Source organism: Hemitrygon akajei, chromosome 12 (assembly GCF_048418815.1).
Source record: "Hemitrygon akajei chromosome 12, sHemAka1.3, whole genome shotgun sequence".
NCBI classification, from domain to species: Eukaryota; Metazoa; Chordata; class Chondrichthyes; order Myliobatiformes; family Dasyatidae; genus Hemitrygon; species Hemitrygon akajei.
Genome location: NC_133135.1, coordinates 48,358,272 through 48,385,261, shown reverse-complemented (window position 1 = coordinate 48,385,261; position 26,990 = coordinate 48,358,272). Strand labels below are relative to the sequence as shown.

Sequence of the window (26,990 nt, the reverse complement as noted above, 5' to 3'; positions counted from 1 at the left end):
TTTTAAAAAAAATCATCATGTTAAATTGTATGGCACAACATTGCATCATGGTCTGCTTTACAAAGGATCAGTACTGGGAATTGGGGACAAAAACAGGTGAATATTTTTCAAATTACAGGAATGGACTAACATCAAATATTCTTGTTCAATTATGCCTTGTATGCGCAGTTTTAATTATTGGTTAGTTCTTCAACCAGTTGAAGAACATGGGGGTTAAAATTTTGCAAAAGTATATTGTGATTTAAAATCTGTAATTGCGAACTAGAGTTACCAATGTCCTTGAAAGAAACACATCAGAGAAAGGAGAATAATCCTAGTAATACTGAATTATGCAGTAAATTAGATTTGAGACAACACATGGGCAATGGAGCCCAGCTGTTTGTTGAAGAAACTAAGAATCTTGACATGTCTTTGCTCATTTATGAAGAGAAAGGTAGAGTTATGTGTACCACTTGTACCATTGCTTGAAACATGTGTTTATTGGTGCATCTTCACATGCATTTTTATCTTTTAATGTTGGATTAATTAAATGTGATTAAATTCTCCCACAATTAATATATTTAAAATAATCCATGCAATGAATATTAATATGCACTATAGTACTTAAGTGCTTCTCCTTAAAATACAGTAACCAAACCTTTTGTCCAACTGGATGTGGACTTGGTGTTGGTCTTGGAGAAAGGTCCTCTTCCTCTACACCAGAGTCATTGTCTCCAATAGCTACCTTGCTTGCAAATAATCCACAATTAATTCTGAAACAGAATTAAAAATTAAATGAGCCAAATTATATACAACAATGGAGGTATCTACTCATGGATCTACTTAACTAGGGATATACATCAAGCACAATCTGTTAATTAATTCATTACAGAATTAGTACTGAAATGGACATTTTTGGTCCACCTTGTCCACACCAACAGTGATGGCTATCGACGCTACTCACATCAGGCCCCTTAATCCGGCTACATCTTAGCCTGTCTAAGTACCTGTCCAAATGCCTTTTGAACATTATAATTTAGTCATACAAATTCTGTTTTAAAATGACAGCTCATAAAATTATGTTCAAATCCCATTTTAGTTAATACGCATATTTTAATTATAGAGAACTTAGGACCAATTCTACTGCAATAATATACCTTAGTGGGAGCTTTCCAACTAATATTTTTTTATGAATTTTGCTAAAACTTTTCTTCATTCAAGTTTCAATGCAGGAGGCTTGACAGACAAGGTTGATGAACTCAGGGTATGGATTGGATCATATGGGATATGATGGGATATCATAACCATAACAGAAACATGGCTTAGGGAGGGGCAATACCTGCAGCTCAGTGTTCCAGGGCTCAGATGCTACAAGCATGACAGAGGTACAGACAAGAGGGGGAATTGTCTTCTTGATGAAGGAGGACATAACAACAGTTCTTAAAATGGATATTCTCAGGGAATTATTCAGTGATAGAACTCGGAAGTAGAAAGGGATTGTCATTCTGATTGGAATGGATCTCCAGTGGTCAGTGAGAATTGGGGGAGCAGAGATGTAGAGAGATTGCCGATACTAAACATTATAGAATAATATTTGAGCAGGGGTTCCCAGTCCTAGGACCTCTTGCTTCATGGTATTGCTCCATGGCATAAAAAAAGTTGGGAACTCATGTATTAGAAGAGGATTCTAACTTACCTAATATTAACTGGGCCAACCATAGTGTGAAAGACTTGGAGAGGGATTGGTGAAATGTAGTCAAGAAAGCTTCCTTAATCAGTAGATATCCCTTTGACTATTTATTTATTTTTATATGTTGCACTGTACTACTAGCTCAAAACAACAAATTTCATAACATACACTGTCAATGATAATAAAAATAATACTGATTGTACAGGAACCTATTAGAGAGAATGCAACACTGGACTTCCTCCTGGGAAATGAGGTAAAGGCAAGAGACAGAAAAACGAGTCGTCACTTTTTTATTGTCATTTCCACCATAACTGCTGGTACAGTACACAGTAAAAACGAGACAATGTTTTTCAGGACCATGGTGCGACGTGAACCGGTACAAAAACTACACTGAACTATGTTAAAAACAACACAGAAAAAAAACTGCACTAGACTACAGACCTACCCAGGACTGCATAAAGTGTACAAAACAGTGCCGGCATTACAAATAAATAATAAACAAGACAATAGGCACAGTAGGGGGCTGTAAGTTGGTGTCATTCCAGGCTCTGGGTATTGAGGAGTCTAATGGCTTGGGAGATGAAACTGTTACGTAGTCTGGTCACGAGAGCCTGAATGCTTTGGTGCCTTTTCCCAGATGGCAGGAGGGCAAAGAATTTGTATGAGGGGTGTGTGGCATCCCTCATAATGCTGTTTGCTTTGCGAATGCAGCGTGTAGTGTAAATGTCTGTAATGGCGGGAAGCGGAGAGTCTGTCAGTGAGCACTTTGGGTTCAATGACCGTTTTAAAATGGTTATGGAGAAGGATACGACTGATTCACAGGTTAAGGTCCTGAACTGGAGCCATTAGGTGAGATCTTGTAGTAATAAAGCTTGCAAGAAAATTGTATCTGTGAAGTGGGAGGCCTTTAGAAGCGTGATGTCAAGAGCTCACGGCCTGCATGTTCTTGTTAGGTCTTGTCTGGCAGGTTTAGGAAACCAGGAATGAGAGAAGATATTGAAGCTCTGGTAAGAAAAAAAGGCAGCAGCGGCATGCATTGTGCATAAGCAATTAAGAGCTAGCGAATCTCTTGATGACTACAAATGCAGGAATGAACTTATGGGAAGTTAGAAGGGAAAAAAGACAATACAAAAAGGCTTTGGCAGGAAAGAAGCAAAATCCCAAGGATTCTATAAGTATATTAAGAGTAAAAGGATAGCTTGGGAGAGATAGGCCACCTGCAAAAAAAAAAAATAAAAAAAAATCAGGTTGTCTGTGTGACAAATAAAAAGGGTGAGATTTTTAATGAATTTCTTCACAGCAAAAACTGAAGAGATAATAATGCAAACTAAGAAAATGGGGAAAATGATTGATGACGTCTGGGTCCACATAAGGATTACATGGGAAAGGAACTGGAGGCTTTAAAGTGCATCAAGATGGATAAATCCTCAAGGCCTGACCTAGTGCATTCTTGGATCTTGTGGGAAGCAAGAGAACAAATTGCAAAGGCCCTTGCAGAAATTTTTGCTTCATCTCTGCCCGCAGTAGAAGCTCCATAGAACTGGAGAGTCGTTAATGTAGTACCATTGTTTAAAAAAGGGTAACAAAAAACAAGCCAAGAAACTACAGGCCAGTGAGTCTGACATCAGTCGTGGAAAAATTGCTGGAGGGGATTCTGAGCGACAAGACCCACCAGCATTTGGAGAGATTGTCTGATTCGAAACAGCACAGCTTTGCACATGGGAAGTCATGTCTGAAAAACCACCTGGACTTTTTTTTTGAGATGGTAACCAAGAGGGTACTTGTGGGTAGGGCAGTGGATGTTGTCTATACGGATTTTAGCAAAGCCTTTGACAAGGTTGCTCATGGTAGGTTAGTCTGGCAGGCAAGATCATATGGGATCAAGGGGAAAATAGCTTATTAGATTTGTAATTGTCTCAGTGCTAGGAAGCAGAGGATGATGCTTGAAGGTTGTTTCTCAGACTGGAGACCTGTGAGCCCCGGGGGTCAAGTACTGGGACCATTGTTGTTTGCAATTTATGTAAATGATTTGGACATAAATGTACAGGATATGTTAGCAAGTTTAGAGATAATACTAAAGTAGGTAATGCATAGATAATGTAGAAGGTTATGAAAAGTTAGAGGGATCTTAATTACAAACAAGAGAAAATCTGCAGACGCTAGAAATCACACACACACACGCACGCACGCTGGAATAACGCAGCAGGCCAGGAATCTATGGAAAAGAGTACAGTCAACGTTTCAGGCAGATGGCCTTCATCAGCTAGGTATGTTGGGGGGAGGGGGTGAAATTGGCGAACAGCTTTCACTCCAGATAAATGTGAGTATTCTATTTTGGGAGATTAAGCCAATATAAGATTAATACAGTGAATGGTAGCATCCTGGATAGTGTTATAGAATAGAACTGGGAGTGCAAATGCATAGTTGACTGAAAGCAGCATCAACAGTAGATAAGGTGGTGAAGGCATGTGGCACATTGGCCTTCATCAATCAGGGCAATGAGTACATGAGTTGGGAAATTATGATGTAGTTATTCATTTGTAATGAATAATTATGATGAATTATTATGATGTAATTCATTGGTGCCATTGTAATTGGAGTACTTTAAGTTTGGTTGACCCTATGACAGGAAAGATATTATTCAACTTGACAGAGTACAGAAACCATTTTACCAGGAAGTTGCCTGAACTTGGGGGCCTATGTTACAAAGAGAGATTGCACAGACAAGGATTTTACTCAGTGAAATGTAGGAAAGTTGAAGATAACCAAGTAGAGGTTCTAAGATCATGAGGACCAGAGACAAGCTGAAAGCAGTCTTCTACCCAGGGTGAAATTAATAAAAACAAGAGAACATAGGTTTAAGATCAGAGGCAAGATACTTAAAAGAGAAATCAGGACCAACTTCTTCACGCAGAGTGGTGCATATTTGGAATAAGCTGCAAGAAATAGTGGTTGAGGTGGGCACACAAGCAACATTGATAGGAAGTATGTAAGATACTATGGGCCAAATGAAGACAGATAGGACTAGGTTGCTGGGCAACACAGTTGAAGTGGACAAGATGGGCCAAAAGACCTGCTTCCATGCAGTATGATTCTATGACAAGGTTTCAGCCCCCAAAAATCATCTTGACAACAAATAATTTCAAGAGATGTGCTATAAAAAGAGAAGTTGTGATACTATGGGAAAATAAGTCAAATTAAAATGCAAAATGGGATGCACTTCCAATCAAAAATAAAAACAGGTGTTTTATTAGTGATATCTTCTCACTTAAGATATCCAACAGAGTTTTTGCATTGTGTTCGAGAAAGAAGGCTTCCTTGAAAATAATCTACACAAAATATAAGGGGAATCTTTGAAGAATGAGCAAGCTTAGACTTAAGGTATGCTGTTATGAAAAACTGGCTACCACCAGGGCTGCTCTGAAAGAAGTACTGATTTGCCATTGTGCCAGGAGTATAATAATGTTGCTTCAGTCAAAGGTGGAAAGCAGACTACCTAATTATTCAAAAGTTGCTTCACATAGGTTTACATGCAAATATGCAGAAACAATGTTAGTATGTTTTATATTTTGAAATTAACTTTATTCACAGTAAAAAAATATATACAAAAGAAGAAACAGGACAAAGAAACCTTTAATATTCATGGCATTACATTCAGTCCTTTTTTTTTTAAATCAATGCACTATTGGAAGCATTCTATCCAGATGCATTAAGGCTTGGAATGGCAACTGCTCTGCCCATGACTACAAGAAACTGCAGAGATCAGCACATCCCAGAAACTAGCCTCCCCTCCATGGACTCTCTATGCTTCTCGCTGCCTTTGGTAAAGCAGCAGTGTAAGCACAGATACCCCCCCCCCCCCACCCTGGACATTCTCTCTTCTCCCTCCTCCCAGCAGGCAGAGGATATAAAAACCTAACAGTACATAGCATCAGAATAGAGGATAGTTTCTTTTCCACTGTTATAATGCAGTTCCTTAGTGCAATGCGATGTACTCTTGACTTCACAATCTACCCAGCTATGACACACACTTTATAACTGTAATACTATTCTGCACTGTTACTGTTTTTGCCTTGTACTACTGCAATGCAGGTTTTAATAAATAAATCTATATAAATTGCATTCAAGATATTTTCACTGTACTGTACCTCAGTATCAATGGCAATAAATCAATTTACCATTAATGCAAGTTGTTTTGTTTTTTTTAAAAAGAAAAAATAATCAGAGCACCACAGCACTCATGCCCCCGATGAGAAGGCTATGCTGGAAGACCAAAGGGCATCTTTCACCAAGATGATGACCTCCAGCAGCACTCGATATCAGTCCCTATGTGTGACCCTGGGAACAGCAGAGTCCTCTGTTTTGCGGCTGCTGAGGATGAAGACATGGACCCTGTCTCCAAATTCTCTTAGCAAATCCAGTCTACAGAGGTGGGTTACCAACTCTTCTCTACTGCAGCTGTCCTGAGTGCTTCACCTTTGGGTAAGCAAGGTCTCAGTGCTGGTTGGCGAGTCCTGGTGATGAGGCATTCTGCAAGATGGTTGGTACAGTTTGCTCCGGAACCACCCACCGTATTCATAGTGTCCTTGTCCTACAGTAACTGCAAGACGTTCCACACTGATTACTGCCTGATGGATGTGATCAAAGGTGTTTACTTGTAAGTACTCTCCCACAATGGACAGGTAGTGATTAGATTAGCTTTATCTGTCACATATACATGTACAGCAATTCCAGTATACTGGGGAATTGCATGATAATGGGTTCAGACCAATCTTCTGCAACATCAGGGTCGTGTAGAACCTTAGCACATAGTGACATATTGCCTGACACATCCACACATTAAAGTGATTATAAGGGCACATTGGATTCACTTTTGACCCCATTCTCCAGGGACCGAGACTTGCTCCATCCCAGACCCCAGATAAAATGGAAGACATCCCAGGTGACGATTAAGGCAGAGGGGTTAGGAACAGGCCACACCTGTATCAAGTACAACAGTCTCAACAGCAGGTTATACCTAATAACCAAATTCTACTCAGTTATTTCTACAGATCCAATTTTTGTTTTATCTTCCCAATCCACTCCAGTAAATTCCTGTAATATACCTCAGCCGCTCTGAACCAGATGCCTTGGCAACTTCAGGTCATCAGACCGAGCAGAAGATAGCAACACTGTTCACATACAGGGAGGTTTTGAATTGTGCACCTCCACTGCCTGGCATCATCACTTTGCTCATACTTTTGCTCTTCCTGATAGATTCAAAGGACTCTATGCAGCACACAAACAAAAGGGGTGGATGGACAATCCTGCCCAACTCTGGACTTGATGATGGGTAAACTATCTGTCTCTCATCCATTAATTTGGATTGCACTATAGAAATCTGTGTAGAACAATTGGATCTAATTCTGATTTCCTCCCCAAAATCTGTTTTGGTAAGAATGTCCATCATATGCATGTGTGATATCCTGCCAAAGTACTTTACCTGGCCCAAACTAACAAGGCAGCCATCCTCTGACATGCACGTAGCAATGGAATACTCAGCAGCAAGAGACTGTTAAAGATTTTCCTGCCAGGTACAGCGCACATTTGGTCTGGGAACAGAATTGACCTGGTTTGCAATGGCTTTGGACAGGACCTTATGGTCCATATTCAAAATAAAATAGGTCTCCAATCCCTGATGTCCTCTTCCTCTTGCTTGCTGATGAGGGCAATGATACCTTTCCCCATGGAGTCTGACATGAAGCTAAACATATTCTACTTGCAGTAGGTCAGGGCCCATCTAGACCCTCAAAGCCAAGTGCAACCCTGCTCATATGTTGTTGCTTCCAGTTGTTCTATTTATGCCAAAGTAATAGATAGAGCCAATCAGCTTTTCCAGGGTCAATGGCTCATCAGGACTCTCCTACTTGCTATTGCTTAACTCTGCCAAAATAAAGGACAGGATGTTCTGAGAGGCACTGCTGTCTGTGATCTTTGTCATACAGACCACCATAGAAGGATATGCAGATCCTCAATATGTCTGTCTGTGAGAATGTTGCTGTGTAGGTCACAGAGCTTCCTCTGAGAATCTTTTGGAAGAGGCAGTGTAAGCATGTCTTATTGTTTCACAAAGCAGGCTCTGGATCTGAAGATGATCTTGGAAGATTTTGTAAACAGCACAGCTTGCTGGCTCTTCATCTCTTGGGAGTTCCCCTCTCAGATCCACCCTCCTTGACAGCAGAAAGAGAACTTGTTGAAAGTCTGTCTGGAGTTGGCACAATTCTTCTGTCCTGCTTTCTGAATGCCTTTGTTGACGAAGAACCTCTTGCTGCTCTCCTTGGGCTTCTTCCCACTGGTGAATCAGAAAGTCAAAGAGGGGCCTCACAGTCCTCCAAACTGTGTAATCCCTCTGATCCAATACCCGAAGCCTGGACTGACACCTTGCCTTACTGTCCTGTTTATTACTTATTGTAATGCTGGCACTGTTTTTGTGCACTTCATGTGGTCCAGTGTAGGTCTGTAGTCTAGTGTAGCTTTCTCTGTGTTGTTTTTTTTATTACGTAGTTCAGTCTAGTTTTTTGTACTGTGTCATGTAACACCATGGTCCTGAAAAACGTTGTCTGATGCATATCATATTATTACTGAGTTAAGTATTGTATGTAATGAGTTTTTGCTACAACAAGTGTATGGGACATTGGAAAAAATGTTGAATTTCCCCATGGGGATGAATAAAGTATCTATCTATCTATCTCTATCTATCTATCTACCAGCAGTTATGGTTGAAATGACAATAAAAGTTGGCTTGACTTGACTTGATTTCCTAATACTCTTTGACGTCAGCAGCCTGATGGTCTACTTCCATTTCTTCATCTATCTTTTCGTCCTACTGTAGGACAGGACACCTGAAGGAGGCAGTGATCATAGAAGAACACCGATGCAACATCAGTGAATCTGAGCCTGATTGCCCTCGACATGAAGAGGAAGTCTATTTGGGACTATCCTGAGCTGTCCAGTCTAGCCCAGTCCAAATTTATTATCGCTGTGCTTCACCTGCAGGAGTGCTGAAGGTTTGCACAACTTTGCACCTTTAGCCATTTCCACCAGGAGTCTGAAGCTGCTAACAGTCCACCATGTATGGCTACTGAAAATGTAATTAATGATGCTTCAGCGCTCCTCTGAGGTTCCCATGATCTCATACGCATCTATGATAATCAACAGGATTAATTCTGTTTGATAACACTACAACTGGGTATTCTGGATGTAGCAGAGGTTTGGGGACCCACAATATAGGAGTTAAATATTGAAGACCCATGCACTTGAACATGATTAACTCTTGCCAGAGAATTGTGCAGGAGCACAAATAGGCCAATCAGCTGTTGTGCTTGACCATTTAGAAAGTTTGTACCTGACCCACTCTTAACTTCAACAACACCACCTTCCCACATTTGCCCCATATGCTTCAGAACTGTCTTATCATTGATGTTTCAGATGCTCAGTCTTTAATATATTAATTAATGACTTTACTTTTGGGATACAGAATTCCAAAAGGTTCAGGACCATCAGATTAGAAATTCTTTTATCTCGATATTGAATGGGCAATCTCCCATTCAAAAGCTAAACTCAGTGGCTACTTTATTCAGTACACCTGCTCGTTAATGCAAATATCTAATCAGCCAATCATGTGGCAGCAACTCAATGCATAAAAACATGAAGACATGGTCAAGACGTTCAATTGTTGCTCAGATCAAACATCAGAGTAGAGGAAGAAATGTTATACAAGTGACTTTGACTATGGTATGATTGCTTGTGCCAGACGGGCTGGATTGAGCATCTCAGAAACTGTATGATCTTCTGGGGTTTACAGAAAATGGTGTGAGAAACAAAAAACAACCAGAGATTTAACAGTTCTGTGGGTGAAAACACCTTGTTAATGAGGGCAGAGAACAATGGCCAGTCTGGTTCAAGCTGACAGAAGGCAACAATAACTCAAACAATAATCACATTATAACAGAGGTGTACAGAAGAGCATCTCTGAAAACAAAATGTTCACAAGGTGCATAACAAGGTGGCCACTAATATAGAGGGCAAATAGTTGAAGTCCTAGCACTCATCCCTGTGGCATTGCATTGATTGACAATCCAAAAATGATTACTTTATCCCTATTTTATGTTAGTTAGACAGCATCCAGTCCATGCCAACCTGGTGCCCTTGCATCTTATTTGGTAAACTTTTCAGGCACCTTACTAAGTGCATTCTGTAAGTGCCTTCTTAATGGGGATTCGATGAAGTTGCACTACTTCATCGAGTTCCCATTTAACAATTCCCTTTCAAAAATGCTTGACCCTTATGAATTTTCAAATATTTTGCTTTTAACTCCTTAATAATGAATAGCAGAAAGTGGCAAAGAAACACCACTCGTCAGAAACTTTTACATTGGAATTATGAAGACGGGAGACAAAAGCACAAAGAATGTGGATCAGTTGAGCCAGGATGTAGGAAGACATTGATTAGATGTTCAGAGCGTGGCTTCAGTCATCCTAGCAACTGACATACAATAATATTTTAGGCTAACTGCCCAATTGTTTACTGCTTTCTAATTATTTGGGATCCTCCCTCCCTCCAAGAACAAAGAAATTTTTATATATTACATCTAACTACCTATACAGCCATTTTCTTAAGGGCCCCAAGATGCAGATTATGAGGTCTTTAGCAACATTAGTTGACAGAGTGCATTTTTTCCTTCTGATAGATTATGTTAAGAGCTTTCTTTCCTATAAACGTTATCTACCATTATCAAGATATGAAAGGCTTATCCAAAATCCAGAATCTCTTCTACTTCTCATGAAGACTTACTGAGTCCCAACATCTGAAACATCAAACTATTCCAAAGTATCTACAACACTAGCATTTGGGCAAATTCCTTCAATGCATCTCATTTCATCAGTCTCACTTCCAGCTTCTCCTCTGTTTACAAGGAACAAATTAAACTTTATTGTCTAGATTGATCACAACTTCAAATATTCAAGAAGCTCAACACAATTTGACACAAAACACTTGTCATAATTTAAAGACCATTTAATGGTTTCAAACTTAACTATCACCACCAGCCTTTGGAACACACTGGCTCCAGTGTGCTATTTACACACTGCAGTGCCACCTCTAGAATACATCTTAAGAGTCTGCCAATGCAGTTTTTACATTTTCTGGAAGGAAGTGGTCAAGAGATAACTGAGAATATGATTATATCTATATCACAAACTCTTCTGTCCTGAGAACATATCAATTTTTCATAACATTTCTTCATTCAGATTGCAGGTGCTTCAAAAAGTAAAATCAAGAATGGACAATAAATGTTAGCCTTGCTTAAGGTTGCATAACCCAAGGATGAACTTTGATTTTTGTATTTCTACTGTATGTAAACTAAATTTAGATCGCAGTAAACAATCATACTTCATATATTATCTTCCCTATTTTGTGAGAAAAAGGCCATTTTGCATAAACTTAATATTGTGAGCTTTCTGATAATTAAATCAATCTTTGGACGGATTCATTTTTCTATAAATCAGGGCACAGAGCACTTTGACAATGAGTTTTCAATTCCACTACCAAATTTGTAAGATTCTGTCTCCGTAAGGTGAGTATGGCAAGGTTAATACCCCTGAATCATGTATAAAGCTACAAATATATTGTTGATACAAAATGGAAAATTGACCTTCATCAGCATTTAGATGTTTTAAAAATTCCTGTAAAACAGAATCAAGTGATAAAGTGCGACTGTGAGAAGAAGATAATCAATAGGAGAGATTCCAAGCTGAAACACTTTTCATTAGTATTTTCACATTAAATGGAACCAATCTCCAAACGGCCACTAGTAAGTGTACATTGTATTACGCTGATCAAAACTTACGAGGTCCCCATGACATTGTTAACCACTTCCTTAAAGAAATCATTTTCTGGACTTTTATTTCCATCACTGAGCTCAAATTCAATTGGCCGTTTTCCTGAAGACTCAGAGCTCTGAAAAAAAAATTGTTAAATTGCTCAAATAAACTTTCTATGAAAGAGCAGAGTGATCAGGTAGATTTAGTATTACTAGCAAATCGACATTTACTGAGCTGTTACACAGTTAGAATCTACAATTGATCATTCATAATTACTTGCATTCATAGTTAACTTTAAAATGGAAAGACATGTCAAATCATTTTCATTACAAGTCAACACAGCTTGAAAAAGTGGTTAAAATTTCACAATGATATGATGGATTTTCTAATGTCTTTCAAAAAGGGGGTGTGGGGTCAAGAGGGAAGGGAGGTGATACTGACAACTTTACAGAGTGAGTAGACACCAGTAAAGAAACAAATCGAAAATTAGCTATTCTTTCAATGCAGAAGGTAAGACATGAAGATATGAACCATCTGACTGAGTGAGAAGGAAGAGATTGATTCAGTCCTCTCAATTGTTGAGAACATAAACACAGCAGCTAAATGTCATCCCAATACAGTCGGCCCTCCTTATCCACAGGTACCGCAAGTGCGAATTCAACCAACCGTGGATCGGTTCTCTCTCCAGCACTTGGTGTTTGAGCATGTACAGACTTTTTTTTCTTGTCATTATTCCCTAAACAATACAGTATAACAACTATTTACATAGCATTTACATTGTATTAGGTATTATAAGTAATCTGGAGATGATTTAAAGTATACAGGAGGATGTGCATAGGTTACGGCGGATCAGGAATTGAAAAAAACGGAAGTTTTCTAAGTCGGAACAGGTACATCCGGTATTATTTAGCGTCAGTTAGTCAAACTTTTGTCTTGTTTATATTTTACCTTTCTATGCATATAAAACACTTAAGAAATGCATGTATTTCAATAATTAAACCACTTTAATAATTGTTAGTTATAATTGTAGTTTTCATCGGGGCAGGACCTTCACATGCTCCATTATTCTCACTTTATCCTTTAAAATTGTTCCAATCATTGACCGACTGTAGCCTATCGCTTTTCCAATGACCGACGGCATTTCACCTCTTTCCGATCACTTTATTATTTCCACTTTATTTTCAATCGTGATTGTTTTCCAGAACAGAAACACTACGGGCAGTGAGTCTTGAACTCTGCCAGGTCTTAAAGTCCACCGACTTAAGCATCCGTGTTTTCTGGTATCCGCGGGGGTCCCAGAACCAATCCCTCGCGGATAAGGGGGGCCAACTGTAGATGGTTAACTTTGTATGTGGATAATCACACGAGACAGTTGTATGTAAAGGAAAGTTAGATGGAAGTTGGGAGCAGGCTGGGCAATGAATGATTCATGCAAAATAATTCTAAATGTGAGTTTTTGAGTAAGGAACTGAAAGAAATTTTGATGGACATGATGTATTAAGCATATTAGGTGTTTGCCAGTCACTTATAATCAAACAGAGAGCCCTGCCTAAACAGCAATTAGTCTCCTAATACCTTCAAAATTTGGTCTTCGAGTACAGATGAATAACCCGGGAGCAGTATAGGTGTACAAAATGGCATACCAGCCAAACAAAGCTACCAATAGGATTACATGAAGTAGCAAAAACAGTATATCGAGCAACAGAGATCCACAACCAACAGATCAAATCAAACTTCTGCAGTCTTGTTACATTTAATCTTAAGCAGTGATGGACATTAAATGGTTATTGGGAAGAGCAGAACATCAAAAACATCCTTAAAGGTGATGGCCAGTATTTCAGTGCCAAAAGACAAGGAAGGAGCATTTACATGCATGTTACAGCAAGAGCTAATGACAAGACAGGATCCTTGTAGCAGTATCAAACCTGCACTTTTGATCCCGCTGGTCTTTAAACAAGCTATAACTAGTAAAGTAACAACACAGGCATCATGCATCCTCCAGTATTGCAATATATGTTGTTTTACTCTACTCAAGGTGATTGGGAAATAATTTTACCAGGAGGACTATAGTGTTTTCAATAAGGTTTAATGCCACTTTTTCAAGGGAAATTAAGGATGGATAATCAATGCTGGACTTTATCAAACACATATATTTTTTTAAAAAAGTAAACTTCCTTCTCCTTTGTAGAAGGAGTTTTCCATCTGTTCCAGAACTCTCTGCTTCAAAAGCAATAATCATGAAACCAAAAGCTACTGCGTACTCTGGAAAAGCAAAATAAAAACAAAAAATGCCCCAAGTCAGGCAGGAGCCATGAAAAGTGAAAAAGCACAGGAGTTTATATTTCATGTCAGTGAACAGGGAGAAGTACTAAATTTCAGAGAAGGAGAAGGAAAACCATAAGATGGAGATCAAAAATAACAGAAAAATAATTAATAAGGCAAACAAGGATCAATTTGTCTCTGACTGTGGAGTCAACAACTGAAATGTCAGTGTAATTATGTTAGTTTCTCACCAGTTGAAGGACAGTTAAATTGGTTTAAGCTAATTACACTAGGCAGACAAAACTATTACCTTAATGTTAGGTTCTAATATTTTAAAAAATTCCAGGTGTTGAAAAGTGGAATGCTTTTTATGAACAAACCATTATACTTACTGTACATAGATTTAATATTTCAGTACTGGTAAGCAGTTGGAAATCCAATTTTTCTTCACCACAAGGATAGCATTCATAGAATTCTGGCTGCTTGTGCGTAATTGAGTACAGAACTAGAAGAAAACTTCTCTTCTCATTTGTAAAAATCCTATTAAAGAAATAAAGCTATTGTAAACAGAAATTTACATAAGAATGCAGTGCATTAACACAGTTCAAAGTAAATGTGGCTATGTAATCACAATATTAAGTTTTGCACAATAGCTTGTTAAATAATAGTTTGTTGCCAAGTGTGGGTAGTGTGCAAATTGGAAGGAACTTGAAGTAGGTGAGATCTTGCTGATCTGGTGCCATGTTCTGTATCAGAATAACTTCTTTTAAATGAACATAAAAGATACAAATAATCAAAATGATTATGACATCTAAAACTTTGACAAACGTCTATAGACGTGTATTGAAGAGTATACTGACTGGTTATATCACGGTCTAGTATAGAAGCACCAATGCCCTTGAATGGAAAACCCTCCAAAAAAGTAGTAGATACAACCTAGACCACCACAGGTAAAGCCCTCCCCACCACTGAGCACATCTAAATGGAGCGCTGTTGCAGGAAAGCAGCAATCATCATCAAGGACTCACACTACCCAGGCCATGCTTTCTTTTCACTGTTACCCTCAGGAAGGTGGTACAGGAGCCTCAGGACCCATATGACCCACACCAACAGGTGCAGAAATAGTCATTAGCCTTCAACCATCAGGCGCTTGAACCAATAACTTCACTCGCCCCCATCACTGAAGTATTCTCACGATCTATAGAAACACTTTCAAGAAATCTTCATGTCATGTTCTTGATATTTATTGCTTATTTATTTAAAACTATTCTTTTTTCCTTTTGTATTTGCTGTTTGTTGCTGTTTGCACATTGGTTGTTTGTCCATCCTGTTGGATATAGTCTTTCATTGATTCCGTTAATTTCTTAGTATTTACTGTGTATGCCCACAAGAAAATGAATCTCAGGGTTGTATATGGGGACATATTTGTACTTAGATTATTTTAATTTATAAGTTTGAAGTAAATTTATTATCAATGTCAAGAAGAGAATCCCCAGTATAAAAATGATGAAATCTCAACAAGCTCTGGCTTTCTAAGTCTATAAATTTTGGACTTTAGTGTTAGATAGCCCAGGCACAGAAATCCAAGACATACTGACAATTAATCAGCTAGGCTAGTATTCCATATAGAATTGCCGGCATTAGCTGGCAAGATCTAGTCTATTAGACTGTTTCTGTAATTTTCAGTGTTAAAGATCGCAGGCCAGAGAAGGGTGATGAAAATTAAAAGGCTCAGGGGAGCCCCAAAGCCAGGGCATCAAAGGGTATGGGGAGAAGGCAGGAGAGTGGGGATGTCCGGAAGAATTGGATCAGCCCATGACTGAATGACAGAGTAGACTCGATGGGACAAATGGCCTACTTCTGCTCCTATATCTTGTGGTCTTATAACACAGGCACAGCACTGCAAAGGTTTCCATGAGAAGGACCCCGTAAGAAATATTAGTTTTGTTCTTAAATTCAACAGATAACATTATGGACTTTTTAAAACAGTAGAAGTTGTAAAACTGTACTTCAATTACAGACTGATTTAAGTTGTTGAACCTTACCTCTTTTGAATAGAAGAACTGAAAAGATACCTCAAGCAGCAGGCCCAAACTTGGGGACTATGTACATGAGTAGCACCACTCAACCAGCTAGAATACCAAAGGTGCAAAGAATTAAATTAAGAATTAAATCAGCACTTCAGATGTATAAAATTGCACTATTGACAGTCTAATAGCAAATCAAAATCCAAAGTTATTAAATGAAAAAAATCTTTAAAAGTGCACCAATGGGGAAAAAAATCCAACATACTTAAAATATTCCAATTCATAATTTTGACTGAAGATTAGTGAAAGCAAATTCTTAGTATCAAAGTATAAAAACACCTCAGAATATCCATTGTAAAGTTTTGAGTTTCACCATTCCCATACCATCACAAAGCACCCATCAGAATTTTGTCATTCAGATAATGAAACATATCCCAATTTTAAACTTAACTCAAAGATCCCTTAACATGGCTTACTATATTATACTTACATTCCTACAAGAGGCAAAGTGAGCACTTTCGGATCAGATTCAAGTATCACTAGAAGCTTGCGTGTCTGATCCATTGTAAGGTATCTGTAATTTAAACAACATCTTTTCACCAGCTGTTAGCACAAAATATAAAAACTTAAATCATTGTAGTTAAATACTCTTGATATTATACAAAACCTTGTAACTGATACAAAATACAAGAGTTGTAACTCATCCAAATATGTATAAAAGTAATTACAAAAAAGCTGAGAAAATTACAAAAATTGAGAAAGCTTGCTGATAATCAAGTGAAATTTGTAAGATGTATATTAATGTCAGTAGGTGACTCCTAGTCTCCTACTTTACTACTTCTGAAAGCAGTTAAGTTACAATGAACAATTAGAATCAAAGCAAAATCCCAATAGTATCTGAATGCTTTAGAGCAATGCAGCAAACACCTATAATAAATTGGACAAGTCTAAACCCTTTATAACAAGACTGAACTGTGGATTTATATTTTGTTTTTAAACCTATTTTGTGGGTGAACAAAATTAAGTATTTTATAAAAAATAAGATAAAATGATGTGATCAAAGGTCATTAACCCCACAGAAACATGTCATAACAATGGCATTTGTACTTAACAACTTATTAGAGTTTGCTTAAGTACTAGCCATAACTTCCATGATTGGGGTTAGCTGCATCATATTCAAAATTATAATACCTGCACTACAACCACAACAAAAGCAATCACCTTTTTTAGACAGGCCTTCATTTTGAATGCCTATTTATAAAACACAATTTTTTAAAAAAAATATTCTTGAGTTAACTTACAATTTAAAACACCAAAAAATTTAAAATACGACTATCATTCCCAACAACTGCGAAAAAAGATTACGTACTAAAATACAGTATTGCCTCCAATGGAAATTCCTTGTTTACTGAGATGATTTTCCAGGCAAGTACTTTCATTTACAATGTGCATTCTTTGCAAGTTGGCATTTTTATGTAAATGTAGCAACATCATTATCTGCCTCAAAACAGTTCTCATTGCTAGTTTCTGGTTGTTTATTTTGAGTCAGCTTCCAAAGCATTTCTGAAGTTAGATCAAAGAGGTAGATGAGATAGCAAGTATAATACTTTTCCTCTAAATAATGACAATATCATTCTCTGGTAATAGCTGTTAGAACACATAATTGATAGTTTCAAATTCAAGGCTTTCATTCTAATCATCAGTTGCTTACTAACAACACCCATTGAAATAGATTCTGTGTTTCCTTAACATGAAATGGCCTGAGGCAAGATTGAAAACTGAAATACTGCAGGCTTATTAAGTTATTAAATTCTCCAAAAGCGTAAAGTATATATACATTACAAAACAATCCTGGGAATATCAGAATCAGGTGTATTATCACTGGCATGTGATGTAAAATTTGTTAACTTAGCAGCAGCAGTTCAATCCAATCGATAATATAGAAGAGATAAAATTTAAATAAATAAACAAGCAAATCAATTACAGTATACATATATTGAATAGATTTTTAAAAAGGTGCTAAAAACAAATACTGTATATTAAAAATAGTGAGGTAGTGTCGAAAGATTCAATGCCCATTTAGGAATCAGATGGCAGAGGGGAAGAAGCTGTTCCTGAATTGCTGAGTATGTGCCTTCAGGCTTCTGTACCTCCTACATGATGGTAACAGTGAGAAAAGGGCATGCCCTGGGTGCTGGAGGTCCTTAATAATGGATGCTGCCTTTCTGAGACACCACTCCCTGAAGATGTCCTGGGTACTTTGTAGGTTAGTACCCAAGATGGAGCTGATTAGATTCACAACCCTCTGCAGCTTCTTTCGGTCCTGTGCAGTAGCCCCTCCATACCAGATAGTGATACAGCCTGTCAACTATAGAAGCTTTTGAGTCTACTTGTTGACATGCCAAATTTCTTCGAGCTCCTAATAAAGTATAGCCACTGTCTTGCCTTCTTTATAACTACATCGATATGTTGGGACCAGGTTAGATCCTCAGAGACCTTGACACCCAGGAACTTGAAACTGCTCCCTCGCTCCACTTCTGATCCCTCTGAGGATTGGTATGTGTTCCTCCGTCTTACCCCTCCTAAAGTCCACGATCAGCTCTTTCTTCTTACTGACGTTGAGTGCCAGGTTGTTGCTGCAGCACCACTCCACTTGTAAAGCTAAAGATACTAAATTTAACTGCTTCACTAATAGAAGTGAAAGTTTATTTTCCAAAACATAAGGCAATGGAATTTTTTTTTTACATTAAATTAATTAACTTGATTCCTGGCAAAATGGTTTTAATGCATTCAGTTCTGGTCTGGATGGGCTTTTTCTAGCAGCAATTGTTGCAAAGACCATTTCCAACTCCACTGATAACTGATGTTCTCTGTTTACTCTTCATTGGTTATATTTCATTGCTTGCAGATACTAATGCCTTAGATGTGTAGTTTCCATAAACTTTTCTGACTTGCCAATATTTTAGTGCAGGGTACTGAATTAGCACTCCAGTAATGGGAGCTCATAAAAACAAGTTTATGTTCCAGTGCTGATAGAATGGTGTCTTTTGGACTTTCTCAAACGCTTTGTGAAATTGTTTACTTGATTGAGTGGATACAAAATACTTCAACACTGCTCTACAAACAACAGCAGACTAATGCCCATATTTTAAGAATTTTTGAATTATTACAGCACAAGAGACTAATCTTCTTCATGGAGTTTATGCCTGCCTACAATACAACAATTCTTTCCCCACTGTCCTAAAAACTCTCTCTCAACTGCCGTAGGACTCATTCTCCCTAACACTATAAAACTGATCTGTGGGTAATTACCATATTGCTGTGAATATAATGACCATTTTTTGTATTTGAGATTACATCTCTAAAAGTACATTGTTAGCTGTAAAACATGTGACCCCACAAAAAGCAGAAGTCTCTTTTTTTCCTTAACAATTTCCATCCTAATATCACAAAACCTGTTTCTCCCTCAAAACCAGATTTAATATCTTGTAAATTGGCTTGATGATACTATTGCAAAGTACCACGAGATGCTTACCTATATTCATATAATGCCTTCAGCAGCAAATTTCTTTAAACAAAATCAGGCTTTCAGAATCATCATATGTGAACAAATATGCAACAAATTTGAATATGACATCTTAAAATTTCCCATAATTGCATGCATTTTCAATGTTTTCATGCCCAACTCACCCAAATTTGTACGTTCCTTGAATCTGAGCAATGTTAAGTGGGCTGGTTAAATTTCTTGCCAAAGCTGTAGGGATTATGGGAATTTTATTGATTGGAGTAGCTTCAAAGACTATTGCTATTGTAACAGCTGCCCAGCGAAGTTCCAGGGTTAGGTTATCCAACTGGTCCATGCATGTAATATGCCCTCTCATTGTAAGAAGTCTAGAAGAGTCGATTGTTTCCTTGCCACTACAGTAGTAGTGTAGCGCCTAGTAAATTAGAATAGACACAATTACTATTGTCCATATAGATTTCAACATTATCATTCTAAAACAAAAAAAAGATGAGTTCAAACCCACAAAACGATGTCAAAGCACCATGCATTCAGAGTAAGCTACATTGACTCCAGTAGTACATTATAAAATATAAAAAATAAGTTTGCAAAGGGGTGTAGAAAGAAATCAATTATTTGATGTAATTAATATTTAATATACTCTTAGATAATTATCAAAGCCTGGAAATGCTTTGTATTTGAATTCCATCAATACACGATATGAAAACTTGCTCCCTCCAAATTTTCAGAGTATGGATTGACTTCTGCAATGCCATGTAACATATTTCATAATATGAAAAGCATAAACATGGTACAAATCAAATAATTCTAGATTAAAGCAAACGCCTAGTTATTTTGTGCAATGTTCCAGCGTCTACTGTAGCAGCAAATTCTTCTAGACTGATTAGATTATCAAGAAAAAATACTCTCAAATGTTCCAAAAATCTACCAGCTAAGACAGGAGAACACCATGGTCTGCAGATTTCTATCACAGTCGGACTCCGTTGCCCGGTGGCTGGAGCTTAATCATTATGAAAATAGCAAGGAGTTATAAACCTCCTAAAACATTTCTTGTTCCAGGGAATATTAAACTGGAAGTACTCAGCAATTAAGCATCAACTGGGGAGAGAGAAAGAGTCAACATTTCAGGTTGACTCCTTTTCATCAGAACTAGGAAAATAGAAAACAAGAGATCACATCATAAAAACTGAATGTAATATACAAAATTGAAAGTCATATGAATGAACCACTGCTCCACAGGAAAGTGTGTTTGATTTGCTGAAAGATCAAAGACAAGATATAAAAGGACAGGTTACATCTCAGAGAAAATTCACAGTAGATTCAACAAAAAAAAAAAAGCAGAACAACCCAGTTTTCTCATATAGGAAACCAAAGTTTGCAGCCAATGCCAGATTAACAAAAGTAGAAAAAGAGGAATATTATAAAAAGAAAATCTTCTGAGTCACTTCAGAAAATGCCTACATAAGTACTCTTAAAATTCAACATTGTTCTGTCATTCATATGTAATTACCTTAAATGCAGCATGGAAATCCTCAGACGTATAGACATTGATGTCTCTAGAAACAGGTCCTTGAGTATCAACTGTACATGGAATTAGGAAATCACCAGGAAGAAGTGCTGTGGGAACCTTGTCAGAACGTCCAGCAACTTCTCGTCCAGGATCAATGCGATCTATAGTTACTGTAACACCTTCCTCATCTGCATTGCGAGACAAATTACACTCATTTAACCAAGTAAACAATTTCACAAAGCCTTATTTAAACAGAAGTTTCACAAAAGGTTAGTTCAGAAAATGTCATTTTGCAAATGAAATTTAGTAATTTTGATTAATTAGATGTTGATACTGCTGGTGGCTTAAATTTTACTGATCAACAATGTGACAACATATACACAAGAAATAGAATGCAAATGAAATGAAACATTGAACAAAAAGATATTCAAATTTGACTGATATTTTAAGACATTGAAAGGCATAAGATGTCAAAGCAAAACAATTCAATGGCATGAAAATTACATCCAGCTGAGCTGTTGTGATGAACATCCACTTGCAACAATGCAACATGAGGAAAAAGTAATAGAACTACAAAGAGATGGAGATCAAGTATAAGTTCAGTTTATTTTCATTTGACTGTGCTCATTGATATCGCCAAATGAAACTGCATTTTTCCAGACCAAGGTGTACAAAATAGTACATATAACTCACAAAGTAACATACCAAAATAAATTAACAAATAATAAGGTGAATATATGATACAAGTGAAAAAGTAAACACATTACTGGTGTTTCATACATGATTAAACCTGCGTGGTATCAGGGGGTTCAGTAGCCTGGGGGAGGAAGCTGTTTCCCATTCTAACAGTTCTAGTCCTAATGATACATTAGCTCCTGCCTGATGATAGAGGTTCAAAGAGATTGTTGGATGGATGGGAGGGATCACTGATAATTCTAGAAGCACTGCGTACACAGAACTCCTGATAAATATCTCTATCGGAGAGAATCCCTGAAGATCCTCCCAGCAGTCCTCGCCAAATGTTGCAGGGTTTTGTGGTCAGATGCCTTGCAATTCCCATACTAAATGGTGATACAGCTGGTCAGGATACCCTTGATGGTGCTCTTGTAAAAATTGGAGGTGGTTGAGGCAGGTTACTGTCACTCTCTTGGGTACCAGTATGGTGGGCCACTTTGAAGCCTCAGGGGACAGCGGATCATTCCAGAGATACTGAAGATGTCTGTTAGACACCGTTTACAGGGCTGCACGGTGCCTCAGCATCAGATCAGGTATGTTACCAGGCCCCACAGCTTTAAGTGACTATGGCTAGGGTCTTTTTCAGATCAGCTGTGGCCAGACAGAGTGCCTGCTCTGGGGAAGCAGGAGGAAAAAAAAATCAAATTGTCACTGTCTTTGATGTGCAGCATGGACTTGTAGTCTGTTATTATTTGAATGCATTGTCACAGGTGCCTCATGTTTCTGGTGTCACAGAAACATTCTCTGTGAATAATGCCATTTACCTTCTTGATGGCACGAGAAAACACAGTTCTTGCTGACCTGAGGACTGTCTTATTACCTAGCAAGTTGCACCCATAAATATTATGCCAAGAAATGGGAAGGCAAATGAAGGACTATTATAGCAATATGAGATGGTTCCAGAAGCATTAAGGAATAAGATTGTATGGTGTTGAGCTCCAAACTTCATTGATCAACACAAATCAACTGGGCTCCCCAAGGAAGAAGGCAACTGGGCACAGGCACACAGAGTGATCCTGGGATAAATTACATGGAAACAATGCCACCTTGAAATGGGAAAATATGATAACTGTTGGGATGTATCAGTACATAACTGTGGGAGAGATGTAGAAGAAATGGAAAGGAGCAGTCGCTGGAGTGTCAGAGGTACAGTCTAGCACACAAGGAAGAGAAGAAGTCTGAGCAGTGCAATCCACATTCTTTCATCTTGTAAATTCAAGATCCACACCAATGCAATTTAGGTTGGGTCATTGTCATTTCAAATTAATCAAAACATTTCACTAGGATCTACTTAAAAATATTGGTTTGCTTTCAGTTTTAGCTGCTTTTCCATTAAACAACTTTTTTTGAATAAGGAAGTGTCAAAACAATGGAGGTCTAGAAGCACGAGAATTTTTTGTAAAAAAACTGATTGTAGTGTCATTGAAAAGAAAAGTATATTGTTCAAACTCCTCAGATAAAAACCACATTAGAATAGCTTCTTCCTGACAACAGCATTATTTGACTAACTACAATGTGACAAATTTTACAGATAGGAACTTATGTACTGATAAATGATTGGTAGATTTTAAATTTTGAATATTTAATCATTAATGTGATTAGATGCAGAGCAGAGATTTACAAAAGGAAAATAGTGTTTCAGAAATGAATGAAACTTGGTTTTTGAGGTTGTAACCGATAGAATAGTAAAGGGAAAATTATTCTATTGGTTGCAGATGCAGTTTACATATTTGGAATTTCAGAAGATCTTTGATAAGGTGACACACAAGAGATTACAAAACAAAATTAGAACAAATGGGATAGCTAAGTTTACTGAAAATACTATGGTGAACTGCAGGATTTTGATAGACTGCATTGCGAGCATCAAGTGCTGTTTATATTCCAGTCTGATCAATATATTTCTGACCATCAATGGAATTAAATATTTATGGAACTGGTACAGAAAATATAAAACTTCTATACATGTTGCCTAGAAGTAGATAGTCTCCAAAATTACAATAAAAATAACTACAATTATCCTTTCAAAAATTGGTTTTAATGAACTTACCATCATCGACTACTAGAGAGCCAAGCAGAAAACAGAAGAAAACTTTGCTTTCACTCTGTTTGGCATGGCGATGGACCAGACGCAAGGTCTTCTCCAACACACGCAGCTTCGGGTTTCTGTGGAATGGGATGTAGTTACTAAACATAGAATTACGATGGTAAAAACTCCTAACCTCTTCACAAATAAATCAGTTCTTAAAAAAATTATGGCAGCAGTATCTAATTTTCTAAAGTAAACCACTGCAGACTTTAAAATACTATAAAAACTAAAACTACTTTACTTGCCAATGAAGGGTCTCAGGCCACAACACCAACTGCTTATTCCCCTCCATAGATGCTGCCTAAATTGCTGAATTCCTCCTGCATTGCATGTGCATTTTTCAGAGTTTACTACTTTAATCCTTGGATCAAAAAAGTTATAGACAGCCAGCTCCATTGTAGGCAAAACTCTCCCCACCACTGAAGACATCTTTACGAGACAGTGCCTCAAAAAGACAACTTCCATCATTAAGGACCTTAAAATCCGAGCTATAATTCCTCTCATTACTATCATCAGGGAAGAGGGAAAGCAGCCTGACTCAACATTTTAAGAACAGCTTCTTCACACCCCCCCCCCCCCCATCATTTCTGAACATTCCCTGTCCACTACCTTTTTATTCTTTAGTTTGCACCATTTCTGTAATGTATACATTTATCTTTGCACTGTACTGCTGGCACAAAACAAATTTCACATCATATATCCGTGATAATAAACCTTACCCTGAAACCAATGAAAATATTAATTCAAACAGTACAATGCCACACATCAGCTTGCAACTTGTAAGAAAATAATTGTGAAAATTAAGCCATATACAGGGAAAACAGAATCTGTAATTCCTACCTGTAGTATGCAAGTTGAAGGCTAACTGCATCACCAAGAGGTGTTGGATCCCACAAAGCTATCTTTGCCTTAGGAAAGGTGAAAGGCATTATTCCATGTTCCAAAGGCCTGCAAAGAACGTGAATGTATCTTTAAGAAAATATACATCACAAAAGAAAACATTTTCAGAACACCGGTTGAGGCTCAATAAAAATCTGTATTACTTACTTTTGGGTCCGCTGGCTTTCAGCTTTATATGAAAATTCCATTAGATGAGACGAGAAGTTTGTCAAACTTATTTTCAATGTTTTGTTCTGAAATGAAGCAACAACTTCAAGAATTACTAAATGCTCTCAAATACTTTTGCTTTCATTAGTTGATAAAGTGACATCTTTACTGAAACCAACTTTGCAAAACCAAGAAACATCTAAGGTAACAGATGAAAGATGAATACATAAAATATCATAGTAATTTTTCTTTACATATTGGCTGGTTTCATTAATGAAGGTTTCACTACTTGCAAAGGTCCACTCCATCTACTCTTCTCCATATCCATTCAAAATTATACATTGTTGAAAATTATATACATATTTGTGACTCAGAAAAAGTCATGATTTTAAACTGTACTCGTGTTCCAAAACCAGTAAATGCTGCAGTCAACAGATACTACCTTACCTGCTGAGTGTTTCCACATCCACATCTGATTTTCACATTGTTTTCTGCTGACCTGCATGAAAAATATCTGGACAAACTAGTTTCATTCCTTGTCAGTTGATAAAAGTCTATACCCTTTGTTATTAACAAGTTAACATTTTTACTCCTTATACAAGATGGTGCCGCGTTAGTGGCAGCTTGTTGCAGTAGCTCGTCTGCTTGTCGCTTTTCATATTATTTCATGTTATTTTATGTTTTCTTGTGTGTCATTCTGGATTATTGTGTGCCAGAACCATTTGTGATGGCTACCTTGTGCTTGAAGTAAAGGTTGTGCATATTCCAGAGACCAGCTGATTGAGCGATGCAAACCGACACTACTGCTGGAGTACAATCTGAGATTCCATGGAAACTTGGGGAGGTGACGCAGAGGCTGCAGACCCAGAGTGAAAGTTGAGGCTGGGAGGAGGAAATATAGACCTTCCGTTCTTCATGATCATCATGTGATGTGTGGGGTCCTTGGGAAATAAAATAGATGAGCTTGGTGCACTGATCGAGATCCAGAAGCAATAGTGCTTAACTAAGAGCTGGCTACATGCGCAGTTCCTGGACTGTGGTGCTACCATACCCAGCTTCAATACTGTCTGAGCAGACAAAGGCCTATATTATTATTATTATCTGGTACTTTATTATTAGTTAAATCTGCACACTGCTAAGTAAGTTTTTAGATGTTGCTGCTGTAATAAGGGAATTTCCCCACTCAGGATTAATAAAGTACTTATTATTATGACAGCAAAAGTTTTAAATTTAGTAAACACAAAACACTGAAACAAAAAACAAAAGCAATAGGTTGGGAATTCAAATATATCAAAAACAAAAAAATTGTTAAGATATAATATTGGATGATTTTTTATTAACATTAATGTTGCAAATAAGACTGTCTAATAACTGATGTGAGTTCACATGTAAAGCTATGACCGTTGTTAAATCATAAATCAGAGACGAGAGTAAACATCAGCTGAGTGCGAACAAAACACCCCTAATACTCGATTGGGTGTTATGTAATGAACCGAAGGTGATTAAGGAGCTTAAGGTAAAAGAACTATTAGGAGGTACTGATCACAATATGATTGAGTTTCTTTAAATTTGATAGAGAGAAAGTAACGTCTGACATAGCAGTATCTTAGTGGAGTAAAGGAAATTACAGTGGTATGACAGCAGTTGGCCAAAGTACATTAGGAGATGCTGGCAGGTATGATGGTAGAACAGCAATGACTGGAGTTTCTGGGGAAAATGAGGAAAGTGCAGGATAGATGTATTCAAAAGACAGAAATACTCAAATGGCAAAAATTGTACAACCATGGCTGACAAGTCAAACCTAATGTAAAAGGAAAAGAGAGGGCAGACAACGCAAAAATCAGAGGCAAGACAGAGGATTGGGAAACTGAAAAACCTACAGAGTATCTAAAAATCTTTAGGAGGGAAAAGATGAAATATGAAAGCAAGCTAGCAAAGAATATCAAAGGAGACAGTAAAAGCTTTTTCAAGTATGTAAAAAAAATAAAGAGATGAGAGTAGATATAGGACCGCTAGAAAATGAGGCCAGAGAAGTAATAATGGGGGACAAGGAGAGAGCAGATGAACTAAATGAGTATTTTGTATCAGTCTTCACTGTGGAAGACACTAGCAGTGTGCTAAATGTCGACAGGTGCGATGGAAGAGAAGTGAGTACAATTATTATTACAAGGGAGAAGGTGCTCAAAAAGCTGAAAGATCCAAGGGTACACAAGTCACCCATACCAGATGAATTGCACCTTAGGGTTCTGAAAGAGGTAGTGGCAGAAATTA

The 26,990-nt window shown here is 37.6% G+C and overlaps 1 protein-coding gene and 1 long non-coding RNA gene across 3 annotated transcripts in view; one reads left to right on the top strand and one right to left on the bottom strand.

Moving 5' to 3' along the window:
• The window catches only part of LOC140736986 (uncharacterized), a 143,611-nt gene extending 135,368 nt beyond the window's left edge, over positions 1-8,243 (top strand). Inside the window, exon 4 of the long non-coding RNA XR_012101042.1 lies at positions 5,882-8,243. This is a non-coding gene — a long non-coding RNA (uncharacterized lncRNA). The remainder of the gene's footprint in view (positions 1-5,881) is intronic.
• stil (STIL centriolar assembly protein) overlaps positions 1-26,990 on the bottom strand; it is a 67,383-nt gene that overhangs the window by 19,802 nt on the left and 20,591 nt on the right. Inside the window, exons 2-11 of one of the 2 annotated variants that reach the window (XM_073063048.1) lie at positions 24,720-24,805; positions 24,513-24,620; positions 23,634-23,749; positions 20,852-21,039; positions 19,509-19,756; positions 16,309-16,392; positions 15,837-15,923; positions 14,184-14,331; positions 11,556-11,665; positions 638-752 (exon numbers count right to left, since the gene is read on the bottom strand). In XM_073063048.1, coding sequence (XP_072919149.1) covers positions 638-752; positions 11,556-11,665; positions 14,184-14,331; positions 15,837-15,923; positions 16,309-16,392; positions 19,509-19,756; positions 20,852-21,039; positions 23,634-23,749; positions 24,513-24,620; positions 24,720-24,760 — 1,245 coding nt within the window. In that variant the 5' untranslated portion in view covers positions 24,761-24,805. Of the gene's footprint in view, positions 1-637; positions 753-11,555; positions 11,666-14,183; positions 14,332-15,836; positions 15,924-16,308; positions 16,393-19,508; positions 19,757-20,851; positions 21,040-23,633; positions 23,750-24,512; positions 24,621-24,719; positions 24,902-26,990 lie in introns of those variants that run through there. The other variant, XM_073063049.1, reaches the window with a different exon arrangement.